General features: G+C 47.3%; 1 protein-coding gene across 1 annotated transcript in view; it reads left to right on the forward strand.

Moving 5' to 3' along the window:
- The window catches only part of LOC101622625, a gene marked incomplete at its 3' end in the record, with an annotated part of 92,268 nt that overhangs the window by 28,180 nt on the left and 43,568 nt on the right, over positions 1–20,520 (forward strand). The window contains exons 5-10 of the mRNA XM_012734381.1: positions 4,918–5,265; positions 12,696–12,977; positions 13,094–13,294; positions 14,712–14,738; positions 15,671–15,697; positions 19,690–19,716. Of these exons, the coding sequence (XP_012589835.1) occupies positions 4,918–5,265; positions 12,696–12,977; positions 13,094–13,294; positions 14,712–14,738; positions 15,671–15,697; positions 19,690–19,716 (912 nt within the window). The remainder of the gene's footprint in view (positions 1–4,917; positions 5,266–12,695; positions 12,978–13,093; positions 13,295–14,711; positions 14,739–15,670; positions 15,698–19,689; positions 19,717–20,520) is intronic.

Genomic DNA, 20,520 nt, shown 5'->3' on the forward strand with positions numbered 1-20,520 from the left:
CAATAAACATGGGGGTACAGGTATCTTTTTCAATCAGTGTTTTTGTGTCTTTTGGGTAGATACCTAGGAATGGGATTGCTGGGTTGTAGGGAAGCTCCATGTTAAGCAGTTTGAGGAACATCCAAACAGTTTTCCATAGTGGTTGTACTAGTTTGCATTCCCACCAGCAGTGCAGGAGAGTTCCTTTTTCTCTACATCCTCGCCAAAATTTGTTGTTGCTAGTTGTTTGGAGATGTGCCATTCTCACTGGGGTGAGGTGGTATCTCATTGTGGTTTTAATTTGCATTTCCCTTATTACAAGTGATGTTGAGCATTTTTTGATGTGCTTGTTGGCCATCTGCATTTCCTCTTTGGAGAAGTGTCTTTTTAGCTCTTCTGCCCATTTTTTGATAGGGTTGTTTATTTTTGTTGAGTTTCATCAGTTCTCTGTATATTTTTGTGATCAATCATTTATCGCTAGCTTTGTGTGAGAAAATGTTTTCCCAATCAGAGGGATGTCTCTCTGTTTTTTGCAATGTCTGTTTTGCTGTACAGAAGCTCTTTAACTTGATGTAGTCCCATCTATTTATCCTTGCCTTCACTATTGTTGCATTAGGTTCAGCATCTTTAAAGATGTCGCTGAAGTTTATGTCATGTAGTGTTTGACCCAACTTTCCTTCCAGGTATTTTATGGTTTCCGTTCTTATGTCTAGGTCTTTAATTCATTCGAGTTGATTTTTGTGAATGGAGTGAACTAGTGATCTAGTTTCATTTTGTTGCATGTAGCTTCCCAGTTTTCCCAGCACCATTTGCTGAACAAACTTTCTTTGTTCCATTGTATCTTCTTTTCTCCTTTGTCAAAGATTAGCTGTCTATAAAGCTGTGGGTTTATATCTGGGTTTTCTATCTGAATCCACTGGTCTGTATGTCTGTTCTTGTTCCAGTTCCATGCAGTTTTGATTATTATGGCTCTGTAGGATAGCTTGAAGTTTGAGATTGTAATGTCTCTATTTGAGGTCTTTTGTTGTTCCAGATGAATCTCATCAATATTTTTTCTATTTCTTTGAAGAATGTCACTGAGATTTTTATTGTGATGGCATTAAATCTGTATATTGCTTTTGGCAGGATGGCCATTTTGATGATGTTAATTCTCCTGATCCATGAGCAGGGGATGTCTTTCCAATTCATGGTGTCTTCTGGTATTTCTTTCTTTCTTTTTTTTTTTTAAAGATTTATTTATTTATTCATACAGAACTGGGGTATAGGCCAGAGATGTGGAAGGTGAGAAGATTCATCATAGACAGAGTGGGGAGCAGAACAGGCAGATCAACGAAGTATATTGCTGAGGGGAGCAGTGGGTGGGGCAGGAGAGGTCTGCCACACCATGTGGAGCTCCTCCAGGGCAGGCGGGGATCGTGTGGAAGTGACTTAAGCTTCTTAGTTCTGTGCTTTAACCCACTGTGTCACCAGGGAGGGCCTGGTATTTCTTTTAAAAGTGTTTTATAATTTTTTATGTAAAGGTCCTTTACCTCTTTTGTTAAGTTGACTTCCAGGCATTTGATTGTTTTTGTTTTAAAAAAAGCGGATTTTTTTTTTATTATTATTATTTCTGTTTCTTCTGATTGGTTGTTTGTGTATAGGAAGGCCTCTGATTTTTGTTATTGATTTTATATCCTGCTACCTTGCTAAACTTATTGATGGTTTTGATTAGTTTCTCTGTGGAGTTTTTAGGGTTTTTCAATGTAGATTAACATATCATCTGCAAATAAGGACAGTTTTACTTCTTCTTTCCCTATTTGGATTCCTTGTAGTTTTTTTCCTGTCTTATTGCTCTGGCTAAGACTTCCAATGTTATGTTGAAGGGCAGTGGTGATAGTCGACACCCTTGTCTTGTTCCTGATCTCAAGGGAAAGGCTTTCAGCTCTTCTCCATTGAGGATAATATTGGCTGTGGGTTTTTCATATGTAGCTTTTATCAAAATGTCCTTATTCTTTCTTCATAGAGGAAGGAGAGCTTCGCAGGGTAGAGTATTCTTGGTTGGCATTTAATGCTTTGGAGTTTGTTGGAGTATGTCCCTCCACTATCTTCTTGCCCATAGTGTTTCTTTGGAGAAGTCTGATGTCATCCAGATCAGTTTCTCTTTATAGATTATTTGTTTCTTCCCTCTTGTCATTCTCATTATCTTTTCCTTGTCTTGTATTCTTGGAAGTTTTATGATAATGTGTCTTGCTGTATTTCTCCTATCATCATTGTAGTGTGGGGTTCTTCTTGCTTCTTGGATGTCTACTTTCATCTCCTTCATGTTAGGGAAGTTCTCTTTTATCATCTCTGTGAATATTTTCTCTATTCCTTGGCCTTTCTCTTCACCTTCTGGGATACCTATAACTCTGATGTTTCCTTTCCTAATGGTACCAGATAGCTCTTGAAGTGTTTCTTCATTCCTTTTCCTTTATACTTCTCTTTCTTTTTTAATTCTCTTTGTTTCTGTGTCTTCGAGGGTGCTGATTCATTCTTCCATTTCATCTATTCTGTTTTCATTACTTTTCCTAGCATTCTTTATCGCCTCTAGTGGCCTTTTCATCACCTGCATTTCTTTTATTTCCTTTTTTTTTATGGCTCATTTTCTTTCTTCAGTTCATTGATTACTTGTCTCGTATTATTTTCATTTCTTTCATTCATTTCTTTGTATTCTTCAACTCCTTGATAGCTTGCCTCATTTCACTTTTTTCCTTCTCATCTTCCTTTTGTTTATCATGAAATTCTGAATTCTTTATCTGGTGGGCTGAGCAGTTCTTCTATTTCTTTGGTGGTTTCTGCTGATTGATCTTTTTGTGGTGAATTTTCCCCCTGTGGACTTGCTTGAATATTTGTTTGTCTTCTTTTCCCTGTTGTGTATTTTATAATACTTTCTATTCATTGAGAGACGGTGTTGCTATTATTGACCCACATTCTTTCTGGATATTCTTTCTGGGATGGCAGAGGGACTTCCAGGCACTTCAGTTGTGGAAGGTATTCTGAACTGAACCTTGTTTTGTTTCAATATCTCCTGTTTTTCCAGCCCCTACAGTGTGGAGTTATGTCTGTCGAATCTACCAGTGATGCTCAGGGTTCTCTTGTGGTGTTCAGGTTTTTCTGGTAACTCGTTGAGTCCTTGTCTCTCGAAGGTGCCTGTTGATCTTTGTAGCTTTCTGATGTCCTGGGTTCCCTCTATGCTTGGATGCATGCCCAGAGGTTGTGGTGCATTAGAAGTGTTGTAGCTGGGCCTGTGGTTGAGCTAGTCACTGGTTTTGTTTATTTTTTGAGCAATGTGAACCTTGCAAGGCAGTTCCTTACTGGCTCACATGTCTTCCGGCCATTGCTGTTCAGTAATGCCTTGAGTCCTAATTCTGCACACCCTCCAGTTGTGCAGGCTGTCAGACTTCCAACTTGCCCTTCAGGGCTCTTTGTGCCCACTCAGAGCTGTCTCTTCCTGAGCAGTCTTTTCCTACCACTTGGGGGAGTGTTAATGGGCCTGTTTTGATTCAGTCTAACTGTTGTTTTCTTTTTTCCCCCCTTTTATCTCAGGGGCTTTGTGAACTTGCTGGCCTCACCTTAGTGAGTAATGCTGGGAACAAACCTCCAGGCCTATGCTGTGGGGGTGGGTGAAAGTGTGAAAGCCTTGCAGCTGCCCTAGTCACCAGATCCCCATCCCCCAAGATTTACATGCACACTTTCGCAGTTTTTCCCCCACCCAGCTCAGTTCTACTCACCAAGCCAAATGAGCAGGAAGCCTCCATCTGTGGCTAGAGCCTGGGTGTTCCCCTGATGGATTGGAGTTGCAGTATTCCACTTTTCCTGTCTGTGGCGCCTCTGGATAGTAGTTCCCAGTCAGAACTCCCCAATCACCAATTCTCCCTCAGTTATCTTTCTTCTAGTGAGTCCAGGGTATTCTCATTTGGGTTGAAACTCGTAGCATGTAAGTCTATAGTCTGTTTTTATATATTCCTCAGCCTCTTTACTCTGCTGCCATTTTGACCATTCCCGAGCTGGTCGAGCTGGTCCATCAGCAGCTTTTCCCAGAGCCCAGGTGCTCAGGTCGGATCTGCAGTCTCAGCGGCTTTGTGCAGCGCCCAGGTGTTCCAGATCAGATTTGCAGTTTTTCCTCAGCCTGGGCTCCACTCACCGAGCTGAGCTGTCCCCCTTCACCGCCAGGGCTTTAGAGAGGGGCAAAGTGTTTCCTGCAGCCCACCAAACTTCCAGGTGCTTGAGTGTTCCTGGGAGGGGGTTACCAATGGGAACTCCCCAATCGCCCATTCTCCCTCAGTTATCTTCCTTCTAGTGAGTCCAGGGTGTTCTAATTTGGGTTGAAACTCGTAATATGTAAGTCTATATTCTGTTTTCAGTCCTAAATTCCTGAGCGATTCTGGATGCAGTGATCTCAGTGTCTTTACTCTGCAACCATCTTTCCAGATTTTCCTGTCATTCTAATTTTATTGCAAGCTGTGACATTCCCCTGGTGTGCAGTTCCACTCATTAATATTAATGACCCTTTGTGGAGTGAAGCTACGAATTTCTTCTGACAACATTTCATTCCCCAGGAACTACAATGAACTATGCAAGTTCTTGGACACATCCTAATCTCGTGCCTCAGGTTTAGGCTATGTTACATTACATGTTACATTACAAGCCCTCCTGATGATTGTGATGCTGAAGTCAGCACCACTGAGTCAGCCTTTTATTGAAGGCCCTGCTGTCAGGTGCATCCATGAATGTGGGAAAATCTTTGTCATTCTTTCTAGACCACAAATTGTGGTTCAATGATCATTCCCAGGCTCAGAATTTCACTATTCAATCCTTTATGTCAATAGCTTCCTCTTGGTCACCTTTTTGTACTTTACATATCTGTTCCTTGCTCTGGGTGTGTGTCTCAACTTTTCTAATTTGCATGTCTTTGTTCAGAGATATTCCAGGTGCTCGCCCCCTCAGACCCCATTGTGGCAGCAATGGGTGAGGATATCACATTGTCCTGCTTCCTGGACCCAGCCATGAGTGCAGAGAACATGGAGGTGAGATTGTTCAGGTCCAATATCTGGGAGTCAGTGCTCATCTATCAAGACCGACAGGAACAGAATGAGCAGCTGATGGCCCAGTATGCAGGGCGGACCTCGCTGATGAGGGAATTCCTCAGTGAGGGGGAGGCTTCTGTGACCATCCACAAGGTGAAGGTTGCTGACAATGGGCTGTACACCTGCTTCTTCAGCAACGGTGTCTTCTCTGACCAAGCCAGATTGGAGCTGCAGGTGGCAGGTTGGTGACATGTTAAATATCTCATGGAGTTTTGAAATTGGGGAGAAAATAAGGACAAAGCAATTTACTTTTTCATTTCATTTATGAGTAAGAAAAGAGTAATTAATTCATGTTTTATTAAATGCAAATATACAGGGTACCAATTAAATGTCTGGCCCTGTTCTAAACATCAGCAATTCTAATAAAGTCCTTCATTCTGTTTATATTTTTAGTGGGAGGTAGAGAAATTGCAATAAATAACCAGGGTATAGGCGATGTTAAGAGTGAGAAGTGATGATGACCAACACTGAAAGTTCAGGGGAAACAGGTCAGCATTGTTGGTCTGGGACTGAGGGCAATTTTCAGTAATAATTAGTAGCTGAGCCTGGTGCCATTGCAGGAAAGACTCCTGGGAAATATATCATACCTAGTAGTTATCTGATGTGTGGGTGCTCCTTTTTCCCCAGTTTCATAGACAGATAGTTTACATACATTATGTGTAAGTCTAAGACACACAGCATAATGACTGATTTATATACAGTAAAATGATGGCAACAATAGGTCAAATAACATCCATCTTCTATTACAGATAAAATAAAAAAAAAGGAAAACAGAAAAATTTTCTCATGAAAAAATAATCTTTGGAGTTAGTCTTTTAAACATTTTATACCTCTCACATAGTAATTTTAGTTGTCTATAGACATGTTATATATTACAGGGAAGGCAATTCATGTGGAGTGACAACTAGTGTGACTGACCAGGGGTGAGTGTGTGTGTGGTGTATTCTTGTCTCAAATGAAGTCTAATGATATCATCAGCAAGAGGCATAAAACTGGCCTAGGATGCTGCCCAGATAGTTTATTGGTTACCGTCAGAGTTCTTCACCCACGTGCACACCCACGTCCTCAGATTCTGCTGCACACGCACGGCAGGGATAACAGTCTGCGCGGGGGACGTCGAGGTTGAAGAGTCAGCGCATGTAGATGGTTGCAGCAAAACGTTCTCTCTCCCCTCTTATCCTTTCCAGCCTCCCTTTTATACCCTTAATCCCAGGATGTTGGCCTGGGGGCAGGAGGAAATCTCCCTCACATGTGCTACTGCTATCAGGGCGGATATTAATCAGTTGCCCAAAGGTTAAGCCACTCACACAGGTGGCAAGATGTTTTCTTCCTATTATGATCTTGTGCTTAAGCTCCGGGGGTGGTTGGCAGGCTCATCCCAGCTGGGGCCCAACACGATTCAGAAAAAAACCTGGGTTTTATTTAACAAACTGGGGACAAATAAAGAGTTACTGAGACAACGAATGGCTGTTTACCTCACCTGAAGTTGTGTCCAGTGTTTGAAAGCCCTGAACACAAACATCCCAAGATGGCATATTCCTGGCACTGATGATCTGGAGCACCTGCCAGCCAGACCATAGGCTGATCCAACTCACAAAGACAACAGAAGATACCACAGGGGATGCTCCTGGAGCTGCCAAGATGCCCCAGCCCAGCACCAGACAAATGATACTGGACACTGCAGCTGCTGTAGCCGAATGGTCTGAGAAACCGGCCACGCTCACAGCTCAGGGAGCAACCGTCACTGGATCTTCAACTTCCCTTCCATGCTGCAACAGCAGCAAATGAAACAGTTGCAGTTGCTCTGCTACCTGCAAAGCTGCTGAACTTTTCCTCTCTGATGCTGAGTACTGAAGCCTTCTCCACTGCCTTCAAAGGCCTACAACAGCCTTCTGGAAGATATGCATGGTGGGGCAGAAGTTGCTGATCCTGAAATTACTGAAGATCTAAAAATTTGAATTCCTGAATGTTAAATTCTGAAACCTGAACGTAGAACACCGAACCGCAGGGCTGCTTCTGCAGTCCTTATGTTTCTATCAGTTTCCACCCCACTGATAGCTTGTTGGCATTTTCCCTGGGGCTCCCCATCCTCACCAGCTCCCCCTTCTAAGGGGCGCCACCAGTCACAGTGGCACTTCCGGTTTATATATATATATGGTGAGAATTGGACAAGTGCTCCCCACGGGTGCAGCTGCAAACAGCGATGTACAAGACAATGGCACAGCAAGTAGTCATGGCAGTGACAGCACTCGTCAAGCTGCCAGTTGTCCACCAATGGAGGCATCAGCATTTTTAAAAGGGAAAGATGAAGCCTTTCTATATTCAGTGGAATCCTTGGGTTCCCCATTCCTCATCTGATCCATCCTCCTGCATAACGGCTGTCTTTTTTCTCCCTTTCTGTTCTTTTTTTTTTTTCATTTCCAGCTCTTCAATGCTTACATGAATCCCCAATCTATGCTGTGATGGACTTACTTTTACACTCTCCATTTCCCCTTTCCATTTCTTTCTGAAGACCATCTGTTTTTCCCAGTAGCTTTCCTCATTACAGAAAGCACATTGCTCTTTTCTTCAAGTATCTCTTGTCCCTTCTCTATTTCTTCTGAATTCTGTTCTGACTTCTCTTCATATAATACTGTTTCAGGCCCAGGTTTTCCTTCCCTCCTACTGCTATGCATTCTATTATTCCACTAATGGGGAAGTAGCCAATTCCACAACACCATCAATTTTTTCAACTTTCCCTTCTATCTGGAGCACATTGTGACATGAATACGTTCTACTATTCTTAGGTTCTCTGGGGCTTCAGTTTCTAAATCTCTGTAAGCGTGATAGGCCTGTTTTATTCTTTCCAAACATTCTGCAGCTCTTCATTTGGCCTTTGCTGCACCACCATGACCTTATTGAGACTCTTCTGTTTTGGGGTCCCCTGCCTGAGTCCTGCTAACAAGCACTTTTGGCAGTGTCCCAAGATTTCATAACTCCATTATTGGGACTCCTGACAGGGTCAGCCAGAGGAACAGCCTCATCCGCCTCTGGGTGCCTTGTTCCTCTAAGTGAGACGACCCACTTCTTCCCTGGCCTGCCCCTGACTGTCTCTGTTCACCCCATGTGAGTGGTGTATGCAGCATAGACAGCATGTCGGCCCAAGTGGATCGATGAGAGGCAAAAACAATGCAAACAATTCTACCATATTTTTAGGGTTTTGTCTATGGGAAAAGACAGAATTTTTCCAATTCATGAGACTTCCATTGCTAAAGGGACTATAAGATCAGTGATACCCAACAGGCTGACCATTTTCATTTAATCCCCCCCACTGGATATTGGTGAAGGGGGCTGTCCTGCCCCAGAGCTGTTTCTTTGACCATACTGATACTTCCTCTGCTATGGGAATGAGAAATTATTTCACTATTACTGCTGAAGGGCAGTGAAGCTTACAGAGCCCTCACAGCCTCCTCAGGAGGGGACCAGACACACAGAAGGGATTTTGTGCTGCTGGGTCTGAGGCTGCCACCATGAGTGTCCTTCCTTCCCTGCGCCTCCTTATCACCACTGTCAGGCAAATGGGTGAATCACTGTTCTCTGTGCCACCCAGTGGGCTCATTTGTTGTGAATTTGACATCCAGAGGACCAGCTCTCTGCTCTCCTCCAATCTCTTTATCTCTCCTTGCAGTTGTTTTTGCCCAAACACAGCCAAGAGGTCTCCATTAAACATAAATCCAACATTTGTGCTCATATTTCCACTCTGTGTCCATATAATCTCCAGTATTAAAGATGTTAACTTGTCAGTACTGGACTTTACAAAATTTGTCAACTCAAAATTTCTAATTGGGAAAACAGAAGCACATGGGGGTGGAGGAGAAGCAGAACTCCCATATGGATGGTTGACTGGTATTCAAGAAAAAAGAATTTTTCTGAACCAATTTCTTCTGGGTGTCTTGCAATTTCTTTGTGCTTTAAGGTGACCAACACGGGGCAGGATCCTTGGGCTGTTCCCCTGGGAGCGCCTCCTGGCTGGTTGCCAACTGATGTAAGGCAGCCCGGGGCACTCAAGTTGGCCAAGGACACTCAGTGTCCTAGTTTACTGTTCACTGTCCATGTTCTTCACCTGTCCACACAATTGCAAGACTACATAGGTTCAGAAAATAGCAATAATGTGATCTATTTAGCAAACCATGGAAAACAAAGACTATTGAGGTCACAAATGGTCATTTACCTTACCCTAAGTGTGTCCAGGGTTGTAACATCCTAAACACAGATGCTCCCAAGATGGCATCCTCCCACCCCTGAGGATGCTGAGCCCCTCTCCCGAGCAAAGACCACAAAAGATGGCGTCTTCCTGCCAGTAGGACCTGGAGCACGTAGGAGCCAGACAACTTAGCTGGGAGACAAGGAAACACGAGGAGAGATACTATGGAGCTGCTGAGATGCCGCAGCACCAGGCATGGGACACTCAGAGCAGCCTGGCAGCAGCAGAACCACCTATAAGCAGCCACACTCAGTGAAATGCCTGGCTGCGGGTTTGCAGCTTTCTGCTCCAGGCTATAAAAACAGCAAAACAGAAAAGCTTTATTCTCATGACTACCTGCAAGGCCTTCGAACTTCTCCTCTCTGAGGTCGGCTGCTGAGCCCTCTCCATGTCGTCTGGAGGACCACAACAGCCTCTGGGAGATCAGAGCAGCTTTGGAATGAGAGAAGAGCCTAAAATACTGAATTCCAAAGCCCTGAATCCCAGCCACTGAGTGTTGGACCGCTGACTCCTGAGGGCTTCTCCTGCAGGCCCTTGTATTCCTTATCAGAGGTTCCAGCCCTGCTGATACTTTGTTCCCCTTTCCCCGGGGCTTTTATCTACCACAAGCACCCCCTCCAGGGTGTGCCCCTGAAATGTGTCTGGCTTCAGTCTGGGTTACATTCAGGGCTGGAGGGAAGGGTGAGGAGGAGGGTGCTGTGAGGTGACAGCACTGTCATAGAAGGATGTTGTGAGTACGTGGCAGAGAGGTCAGGGTAGATGATTAATGCTACCAAAAGTTACTATAAAAATCCTCCATATGATCTAGGTATTTGCTCTGGGTCATCACTTTAGCAGACAAGGTCCCACAAAGGCCCTCAGAGTAGATAAAGAAGGGATGATGGAGCCCACAGACCTGTGACTGTGGTTAGTAGCAGAGGAGGGGGGGTCAGTCGCTGATAGAGGGGTCTGGGGTGCAGCTTGTGGGGTGTGTACGTGGAGCTTTTGAAGAGTTTCAGCACAGCAGTGCTTGGAGTAGGGACTCCGGCAGTTGGACAATGTCTGCGCGTGTGGATGCAGCCTCGGGGCAGAGGAGAGCGGCTCACACAGTGGCAGTGGGGATGAAGGCGCCATCAGTGGGGACTAGGAGTCAGACCCATTTATCAGCAACTGAGAAAGATAAACTCGTGCCGTTTGCAGCAACTGGATGGGATCATGGTTAGTGAAATAAGCCAGATGGAAAAAGGAAATTACTAGATGGTTTCACTCTTAGGAGGAATGTAGAGGATCCAAAGAATAGATCAGGGAGAAAAAAGCAAAAGAAATTCTAACAAAATAAATGCCAGATATGAATAAATGTTCAACATCACTCGTAATAAGGGAGATGCAAATTAAAACCAGTGAGAATGGCACATCTCCAAACAACTAGCAACAACAAATGTTGGCGAGGATGTGGAGAAAAAGGAACTCTCCTGCACTGCTGGTGGGAATGCAAACTAGTACAACCACTATGGAAAACTGTTTGGAGGTTCCTCAAACTGCTAAACATGGAGCTTCCCTACGACCCAGCAATCCCACTCCTAGGTATCTACCCAAAAGACACAAAAACACTGATTGAAAAAGATATTTGTACCCCCATGTTTATTGCTGCTTTATTTACAATTGGAAAAACATGGAAGCAGCCCAAATGCCCAAAAGTAGATGGCTGGATAAAAAAGATGGGGTACATATATACAAAGGAATATTACTCAGCAACCAAAAAAGAGAAACACATGTCTTTTGCAGCAACTTGGATGGAGCTAGAAAAGATCATGCTTAGTGAGATAAGCCAGAAAGAGAAAGAAAAATACGGGATGGTTTCACTCATGGCAGGAGTATAATGGACCAGGCGAGAAAATAGCAAAAATAATGAACAACCATATACCAGAGACATTTAGTGGAGGTGGAGTGGGGAATGGGATAAAAAACGGGGGGGTGGGGGGAAGGGAGGGAAATGCACGGGACTACGGTGGTGGCACACGGGTGATTTGGTGATGGGAAGCCTGCGGGGATTACAATCGAGATGGCAAAAAAAAATGTGGAAAATGATGTAAAAATAAACTTTTGTAATAATTAAAAAAAATAAATAAAAAAAATAAAAAGAAAATGTTAAAAAAAACAAAATAAATGCCAGAATTAACAAACTATAAATCACAAACAGTCTCTCAGTGGGGGCTGGGGCGCAGGATCGCAACATGGGAGGGAAGAGCGCAGGGAATATGGAGATGGCGCAGGGTGAGCTGGGGGTGGGAACTTCACAGGGACTGCGCTAGGGATGAAAAAGCCCACACTGAACACTAATGAAAGTGATGGAAATACATATATAATGATAATCAAAATAGAATATCCAAAAATAAAAAACTACAAGTCCCAGTGAATGAGGAGAACTGGGTCACAGAATTCACAGTGGAAGAAGGGGTTGCAGAGGCTTCCAGGCTTTTGTCAAGTCTGTTTGATATTTAATGTGAGGAACATTAATGCTGCGCATCAGTTACCTGTCGCCATAATGCTGCTATGTAACAACCACAGGGATAATCTCAGCGGCCTACCGGGATGGACTTGTATTTGCATGGGCTGATGTAAATGTACATGGGGACTTCAGCTGACCTGATTTGGACTTGACTAACTTTGACTGACCTTTCTCCTACCTTTGGGTGAGATTAAAGCATCATCACATAGACCCTGACTTGATGGTACCATAAGTGTAATCACTGGCTCCTGGCTGAGGGGGACAGCATCAGGGGAAGGCTGTTGACAGGCCTGCCCTTTGGGCTTCTCCTCCAGCCCCTGACTGCGATGTCCTTCCATGAGGAGGGCAAAGGGAGGCCTTGGGCAGCACTGTGGCCTCAGCTGAGTCACGTGGGCTGATCCCTCACTAGGCACAGGAATCACGTGACTGAACCCAGGGCCAGAGTGTGAGGGACCCAAAAGCTGTGGCACAGTGTGAGCTAGACATGAAGAAGGATGAAGACTTAGGAATATTTTTATTACTAACTTACCTCTAGGAGACAACAGCATGACTTCAGGTGTGTAATTTTGTGTTTGAAGAGCATGAGTTTGAAGTTGCATTGTGAAGGTTGAGATGTTGGTGATAAATGAGAAAATACAGCTGTTTATGGATTTTAAGGTATATTCCTCTAACCAGAAAAGATTTCTACCAAGATTTGAGCACGTTTATATAATTATAAAAGCAATAGGTGGAAAGATAGAGATGAAATGTCAGGTCATCATCTTGCTCCCTCAGTCCTTACCCCAGATGTGAAGTCTTCCCCAAAAAGCACCTTGCCAGCCTCCCCTGAGGGTGTGCACAGGTGGATCCTGTCCCCCTGGCTCTCATCTTCCCTCTGCAGGTGTGGGCTCTGTCCCCCAAGTGTACATCACCGGGCCAGAGGAGGATGGGGTGCATGTGGTGTGCACGGCCTCGGGCTGGTTCCCGGAGCCCCAGGTGCAGTGGAGAGACCTCCGCGGGGAGCAGCTCCTGGGGTTCTCCCAGGCCCAGGCCCAGGACCCTGAGGGGCTGTTCAGAGTGGAGGCCGCCCTGGTGGTGAGAGACAGCGCTGCAGGGAATGTGACCTGCACCATCCACAACCCCATCCTGCGCCAAGAGAAGGCCATGGCCATGGTCATCCCAGGTCAGCGCTGCTCCCTTCCCTTCCCTGCAGGGCAGAGGGAGGGGCCGGCACCCCACAAGGTGGGCTGGGGGTCCTGGCTGTGTCCTGATGGGGTGTTGGTGGGTGTCTGTCTGCAGAGCCCTTCTTCCCCCGGGTCTCCCCCTGGAAGCCGGCTCTCCTGGTCATCCTGCCCTTGCTGCTGCTCCTGCTCCTGGGGGCTGCCTGCTGCACCTGGAGAGAACATTCCAGAATGATGCAGGAGTTGCAGGGACAGAGGACACTGCACCTGGCTAAGGAGGAGGACAGACAGGCCAGGGAGGAGGCCCTGAAGGACACAGGTGAGGCGGGACAAGCTGGTGAATGCAGGGTTGGTGTGAGATGGTTGTACCCTACTAACACCCAGGGTCTGTCGGAGACCAGCTCCAACTATTGAAATGTCTGAAGGCAAGACAGGCAGGACCCTAAGGTGGGAAGGCGTCAGCGAGTGGAGATTCCTAAAAAGGGGAGAAGGAGAAAAAGGGGGAAGGGGGGCGAGGAAGACATGGGAGTCAGAGTTGGGTGCAAGTCTTCCTGCTCTGCCTTCAGCAGAGGTTTATTTTATACATTACGAGCAAGCAGTGGGATGACATCAGCACACAAACTGGGCTGAGAGATTACAATAATATTTTTTTTTCTAGGAACAGTTTAGGGTCGTATTGTCCTTTAGCTGAGATATAACATTCCAAAATCAATCAAGGTTAAAAACAGGTACATAGGTGCACTATGACTAGTATTACTATATTGGAGATCAACTTAGATAGAAGCCCCTTAAACCTTATCTATTGCTTAATGGGTTTTTGTTTTTCTGCCTGAGTCATCCTGGGAGGCAGAAGAGGAAATTCCTTGCTAATGAAATCTCTGAATAGGAGACATAGGTGAATTTCCTTATCTAAAGACTACATAGTAGAATCCCGAAAGACTAGCCAGAAGACTTTTGTGGACTCCTTTAAGGTGTAGCAGATAGAAAACTTGACTAGTTTAAAAATAGGCAACCTGGATGAGTTTCCACATCTAAAGGCCAAACAATAGGAAGTTTGAGTAATTCTTTAAAAGGCTGAATAGAAGGCTAGGTGAGATAATAGAATGATAAGATTTGAGTTTTCCTCCATCCGGCAGTGAGAGAGACTTTGCAAAAACAGCCCTTTTGCTTTTATTTATCAGTCAGTAGTCAAGTCACTTGACTTCAGGGGAGTTTTTTCACCCTGGTGCAGTGCTTGCTTGTTAAGGAAGGCAGGCCTTGTGCAGCTGAGGCAATCCAACTGTAAGCTGAAAGTTGCTCAGAATATTTTGATATTATGGTTATACAAAAAAGGGAGGTCATAACATAAGCTAGCATGGAAAGTTTGATTTTTCAGAGCTTTTCCCGATCTACCCAGAATCTGTCAGACAATAGATGTTGCATAGCTTGTGTCAAGGGCCCACATGGCAGGGAGGTGAGAGAGGTGTCCAAAGAGACCCAAAGAGGACAGGGGAACTCTGAGGACTGGATATTCCTGGAGTTGGATCATCTGGGATGGAGAGCAGTTTGATTTTTTTTTTTGATCTCTAGGCTCTCAGATTTTCTTCTTAGGGACTAATTTTATGCTTATATTTTCACTCTTTTTTAGCTGAGCTCCAGGCGGCTCTTGGTAAGCTCCGTCTCCCTCCTGAATTCCATGTCCCTTCATAGCAGACATTCTGGTCCTTAGCTCACCTGTTCCCTGTGTTGCTTTTCAGCCCAGAGGAAGGCTGCTTACCTGGTTGGTGAGTGATGTGTGGGTGTCCTGGGGTCTGGCCCAGGTGCCCCCCCCTTTTCTGTCTGAGCACAGACATGTGGACCTGTTCCCTGTGGTGGCAGTGGGAGCTGGTGGAGGCAGGACAATGTTCTGGGGACTCTCCCAGATCTGGGTGCTATTTCGTTCCCAGTCTTGGGATCCTGGTGGGTGGTGACCCCTGGAAATCTCGGGCATCTTGGCCTGATTCCAGCCCTTACCCTCCCACCAAGCACTGGCCTTCAGTGCATCTCATTCTTTGTCAGGCCGACTATTCTGAGGCTTTATACATCAGTGGGCTCCTGAAGTTTAAACGAGTGGCCTCCTCTGCCCCCTCTCCCCAAAGCCCCCACCCAAGGGAGTCTGTTCTCCCTGTTCCTGAAGGTGCTGATCAGTAGTGATGGGAGAGGATGGGATAACCTGCGTGGGAGGGGGTGGGGGGACTTTCCACCTCCCAGAGAGTGTTTATCTCTAGGAATATTTCATCTGAGAAATGCAGGTCACTTGTACCCTGCAGGTGGTGTGATGTCCACGCTGTGTCTTTATTTCCTAGGAAATAGTGAATATGATACGTATGGACTAATATATACATTAAAAATGCATCTGCCCATTTACTGTTTCTGATCCTGTGCAGCAACACTGAGTAGCAGGTGAAGCAGGAGCGTTGCAGGCTGAGGGCCCAGAGCTGCCCAGGGACTGGTCCAAACCCCCAGCAGCAGCACAGGGTGGGTCAGTGTGTCCTGCAGGCTTCTGACCTGAGCCAGGGATCCCCACCACCTCTGTGTCTGCACTGGGCAGGAGGTCAAGACCCTCAGCCTCTCTCCCCTCACCTCCTAGAGTCTCCCCTGCAGAACAGGGGAGCCCAGGCCTGGGGACCCCATGCCAGGTGGCTGTGCTGAGTCTCCCCTGTGTGTTCCCTTCCAGGCTGGAGGAAGGCCCAGCTGTATGCAGGTGAGTGGCCCTGAAGCCCTGAGATCTCCCAGCCTCCTCTCTGCCCCTTCTTTATTGGGGACCCCACCAGGATGGGTGGCACCCTGGTCTCCTCTCACCCTAAAGCCTCCATCTGAGACCTGCAGGCCCCTGTGAGCACAGACCAGTCTCCCCCTGTCCTGACCCCACTCAGGTCATGTGAGGTCAGGACACCCTGTGTCCCCTGGTCCTTCCTGTGGGGAGGCCAGTGGGGTCAGTGTGAGAGAGGCTGCAGCGGATGAGAACTTTGTGGAGCAGGAGTGTGTGATCTCTGGAAGATTCCAGACCTCCTGCTGGCCTGCATGAGTCTGTTCTGCTAAGGGTGGGGAGGGGGGATCCTTTTTGTGTGTAGTTTTGTTTCCTGTTTCCTTTGGTTCTCTGTCTCCTTGCCCTGTCATGTCCAGCTGGATTTTCCCTGTAGCCTTCTGCTTGCTGAGGAATCATTTGCTTTAGGGCAGATATTTGTGGACTCCTGGGTGGCAGGCTGTGAAATAGCTGCAATTATAAGCAAAATCCTGTTTGTGTGTGTGTGTCTGCTAAAGTTGTGTGTCTTTGTAACAAGATAAGCCGTGTATGATTGTTCAGAGCCATCACCTTTTTTTGAATTCTTTGAATTCACTGTTAATTAGCTTATATATTTTTTTAGAGGTTAATTATGTCGATTGGAAAAGCACAAACATAGAATGGTCATAATCCATGTCCAACAAGTAGGGGCAAAATTTTGAAAGAAAAGTCTATATGTTCAGAGAGAGAGAGACGGGAAGGAGTGGAGGGGCGAGTGGGAGACGCGCCCTCTGGGTGTATCGGGACTGGAGTGGCCAAGGGCGCAGTCACCACCTCTCATTGGTGCCCGGCAGGTGCTGTCCGAGCCTGAAATGAAATGCAGAGGGGCTTTTTGAAGTATTTCAGGCAAACGTGCACTTAAAGCCACTACTGAGGCGACCGTCTAGCTGAGCTGCTTTTGATCTGAGCTCTTCCCTCCGCTGGCCCACGGCCCCAAGTGTCCAGGACATTGGGGCCTGCAGGGAGGTTGGGGAGGTGGTGAAGGGAGAGCTGGGCCTGGTGTGCCTGAGTCTCTCACCCTTTCCGTGCTCTTGGGTTCCATGGTCCTGCACAGACTCTGAGACACGGGGAGGGGGATTTGGAGAGGGGCCTGGCCAGGGGTGTAAGGTCCTCCTCAGGGTCTCCCTGGTCCCCTGGGGCTCATTTCCACACAGTGAGGATCACAGACTTGTCTTTACCATCATTCCAGCCTCTGCAGAATTCATGTTTTTTGTATTTAACAAACAGGATGGAAACGGTGGTATCTCTGAGTGAGTGTGCAGGTGTGGTTAGGTCACACGTTGATACACAAAGTACACAAGAAGGTGTTCCTTGTGTCTGAGTGTGGGTCCTGACTCTTCTCTCCCTCTCTCCTCACACGGTTGGAAAACTCTAGCTCTCCCCATGGGCTCTCAGAGTCCTGCTGTGTCTGACCTGAGTGTGGGGAGTGACCTGCCTCCTCCTTCCCAGGCAGAGTTGCGTATGATACGGTGTTGGGGTGCTGGGGGAGAGGGGCCTGTGCTCCCCATTCAGTCATTTCAGGGCCCTGGGCTACTGGTCTCAGATCCCCGTCTGGTCACCAGGGCTTGTGGGTGATCCTACCTCTGCAGCAGAGTCAGGGTCTGGGTCTGTCTCTGGTCAGCAAATGAATAAACCTCTGGGTCCTCCCTCTTGTCCCCCATCCTGTCCTCCTCTCCCACCCATCATCCCTCCTCCTGTTCCCCAGACCCCTCTCTCACTCTATCTCCTTACAGCAGGTGACACTCTTGGGTCCTCCATCTCCATGAGCATCATGGAGCCCTAGTGCTCCCGCAGACCATCCCCTGACACCCCTGCTCCCCTACCTGGGCTCCATATGGGGCATCAGAGCCCAGCTGCTGCTGACACAGGCCCCCCCCCCCACACTGAGAAGCATCTCCCACAGTGCGTAATCTCACACACCCAGGGCAGACACCTGAGACCAGTCCTGGGCTCAGTCTCGGGTCTGGCAGCTGCTTTCTGCCAGAAACCCCTCCTCTCCTGGGACCTCGACCCTGCACTGACGGGTCGCCACCCTCTGTCCATACAGCTGCCAGGTGGCCTCTCTGTGCCCTGCTGCCAGAACACGTGACTGACCCTGAGCACAGTGCGGGGTCCCAGCTCCCCCCATGATCCATAGTAACCTTCCTGTTTCCAGGTGTTGTCTCTTCCCCCCCTGCAGATTTCTCCTTTCCTCTGTTCAAGACACATTTACAGGTTGTTAGATTAGGACATGGATTATTTGGAGCCATAATTCTGCTCATGCAGCTCGGTTTTCCTTGGAAGCTTCCAACTCATTGGGCTATTCATGGAGAAAGCATAGGAGTCGATCAATATTTTTTTATTGGTATCCTTCTGTGGGGATAGTTTGTCCCCATGACCATGAAATAGTAGAAAGATGTTGTTACAGGACAACCCTGATGTGGTTGGCCTGACTGTGGGGACTCACCCAAGTGTTTAACGTGATTTATAAGACTCAGTGACAGACACACCTGAGGTTAATAAGGGGTTTTTTTACAAAAAGTGGAGGTGGAGAAAGGAATAACTCAGGGAGAAGAGGGAGATGAGTTAGTGAATGTGTTTTACCCTTTCCACTGGGCTGGAACCCCAAGAGCACACGGAGAGGCACAGAAAGACCAAACACCACAAGGACCACATATCTGGCTCTTACCACGCCTGGCTGCTCACCCACCCTCAGACACCAGCATCACCCTCCATGGTGGTGACGTGGTGGGATTCGGGGTCCTTGGAGTCTTGATCTCTTAGGTCTGGGGCGCGGGTGGGGCCCCTAAGTCCTGTGTGTGGAGTTTATTCAGGACACCCTCGGCCCACCACAGTGTCACCAGTGTGGATCCTCTCAGTGTGTGTCCCTGTCCCCACTCTGCCTGTCTCCCTCCCCCGAGACCCGCCATCCCCTCCTGGGTGGGCCGGACCCTCGGCTGTAGGTCCCGAGTCTCCTCATGCACGTCACCATCACCCCACACGCACGTCACCATCACCCCACGTGCAGCTTGGTGAAGGAGTCGCTCTCTCTGTTTGGTTGTTTTCTGTGACACACCGGCTACTTCAGAAGTAACCTGAGGAGCGCTGTCTCGCAGGCTCCATTCTCCAGACCCCATACACTGTGCTGTCCGGGAGGCAATGCCATGGGTCACACGGGCACGGGCTGGTCGTAGCTCTCTTGCCTCTGGCTGAGAGAGAAGCTGCTCCTTGCATTCATTAGTTCTTTAGAAGTACATGTGGTCCCTGACATTTTGATCTTCACAGTTCTTTTTCAAGAAAACCTAGTTTTCTGGGTGGGTTTTCTTAAAAAGCAAAATTTGATAGTCACGTCAGTGTAAAGTCCTTTCTATGTAGTGGTGTCCAGCCTCCAATCCCTAAGTATTGAGCTTTATGGCTTCACTTTCCAGACGTTTGCATTACACATGCCAGCGCGTGTGTGTGCATGTTTGAATCCAGAAGCTAAGAGCACCAACTATGATAAATGCTGCAAACATTTTCACTGTAAACACAGGGAGGTAGCTGCTCCCAGTTAGGGCAGGGTAACCCACATAATGGCCCTTCCCAGGGCTTTCACCTGCATCTGGGTTCTTCCCATTCCAAGCAGCTCTCACCTGTAGAGACTGAGTTGTTCAGGAGAAGTTATATGCAGGATTGGTGTGTGGCTGTGACTTAAACACACATGATGGCTGTGTCTCAGTGAAGGTCTTTCTGTCAGGTGGGATCCAGTTTCTCAGTCCCTTGAATCAAGCTTAACTTTCATGGCAAAGTTGCGACATACTGGGTTTTGTGTGTGTGTGAATTAAATGGTAATGCATCCAACTAAATGTTTTCAAACGTTTGCCCCTGTAAATTGTGTTTCCTTGTTGTGCTCAGTGTCCAGCACCCTCACGTGACCCTTGTGTCTCTTGCAGACTGGCGGAAGGAGCGGTTCCAGGCCTGTGAGTGACTCTGTCTCCCTGGGGCTGCTCAGCGCTGGCCTTTGCTTCTGTGCTCTGTGTGGGCACACTCTGCACCCTGCTGGGCGTGGGGGTGGGTGCAGTTGTGACATCACAGAGCTGGGTGCAGAGCTGAGGAGCTCCTTAGTGCTTGGAATCCAGGTGGGTCCCCAGGGGTCCTGACATATCTGACCCCAATAAATCTTGCAGCTCCTTCTCTTGCTGTGAGGCTGTGGACTGGAGTCCTGAGGCTCTCATTTCAGGGGGCCTATCCCTGTCCCCAACAGCTAAGTGTCTGGGGTGAGGTAAATGTTTGCTCTTGGTTTGGAACAGATTCCTTGGATAATGGGGACCTCTCTCTGCAGGGTCTGTCACTCTGGATCCACGTTACTGCCACCGCAGAATTGCCCTCTCCCCTGACAAGAAGAGTCTAACCTGTCATCACGATGGAATAGAAGGAGGATACAGAGTTTGGGGCCTTGAGGGCATCACATCAGGGCGCTGTTACTGGGAAGTGGAGGTCAGGGGTGGAGCCAGTAGCTGGTGGGATTGGGATCTGGGGGTCTGGAGGGAAGATGAGGAAACAAGATACAAGGCCACATATCCCTGGAATGGGTTCTGGGCTGTGAAAGTATTCCAAACAACAGTTTCAGCCTGTACCGATCCTCGTACTCGTCTACCCCTCAGGCAGGTCCCCCACAAGGTGGGGGTTTTCCTGGACTATGCTCATGGGGACGTCTCCTTCTATGACATGGCTGAGGGCTCCCATATCTTCTCCTTCCCTCCTGAGTCCTTCTCTGGGACCCT

The sequence above is a fragment of the Condylura cristata genome, unplaced genomic scaffold, assembly GCF_000260355.1.
Source record: "Condylura cristata isolate star-nosed mole 26May11 unplaced genomic scaffold, ConCri1.0 scaffold00055, whole genome shotgun sequence".
In the NCBI taxonomy this organism is placed as follows: domain Eukaryota; kingdom Metazoa; phylum Chordata; class Mammalia; order Eulipotyphla; family Talpidae; genus Condylura; species Condylura cristata.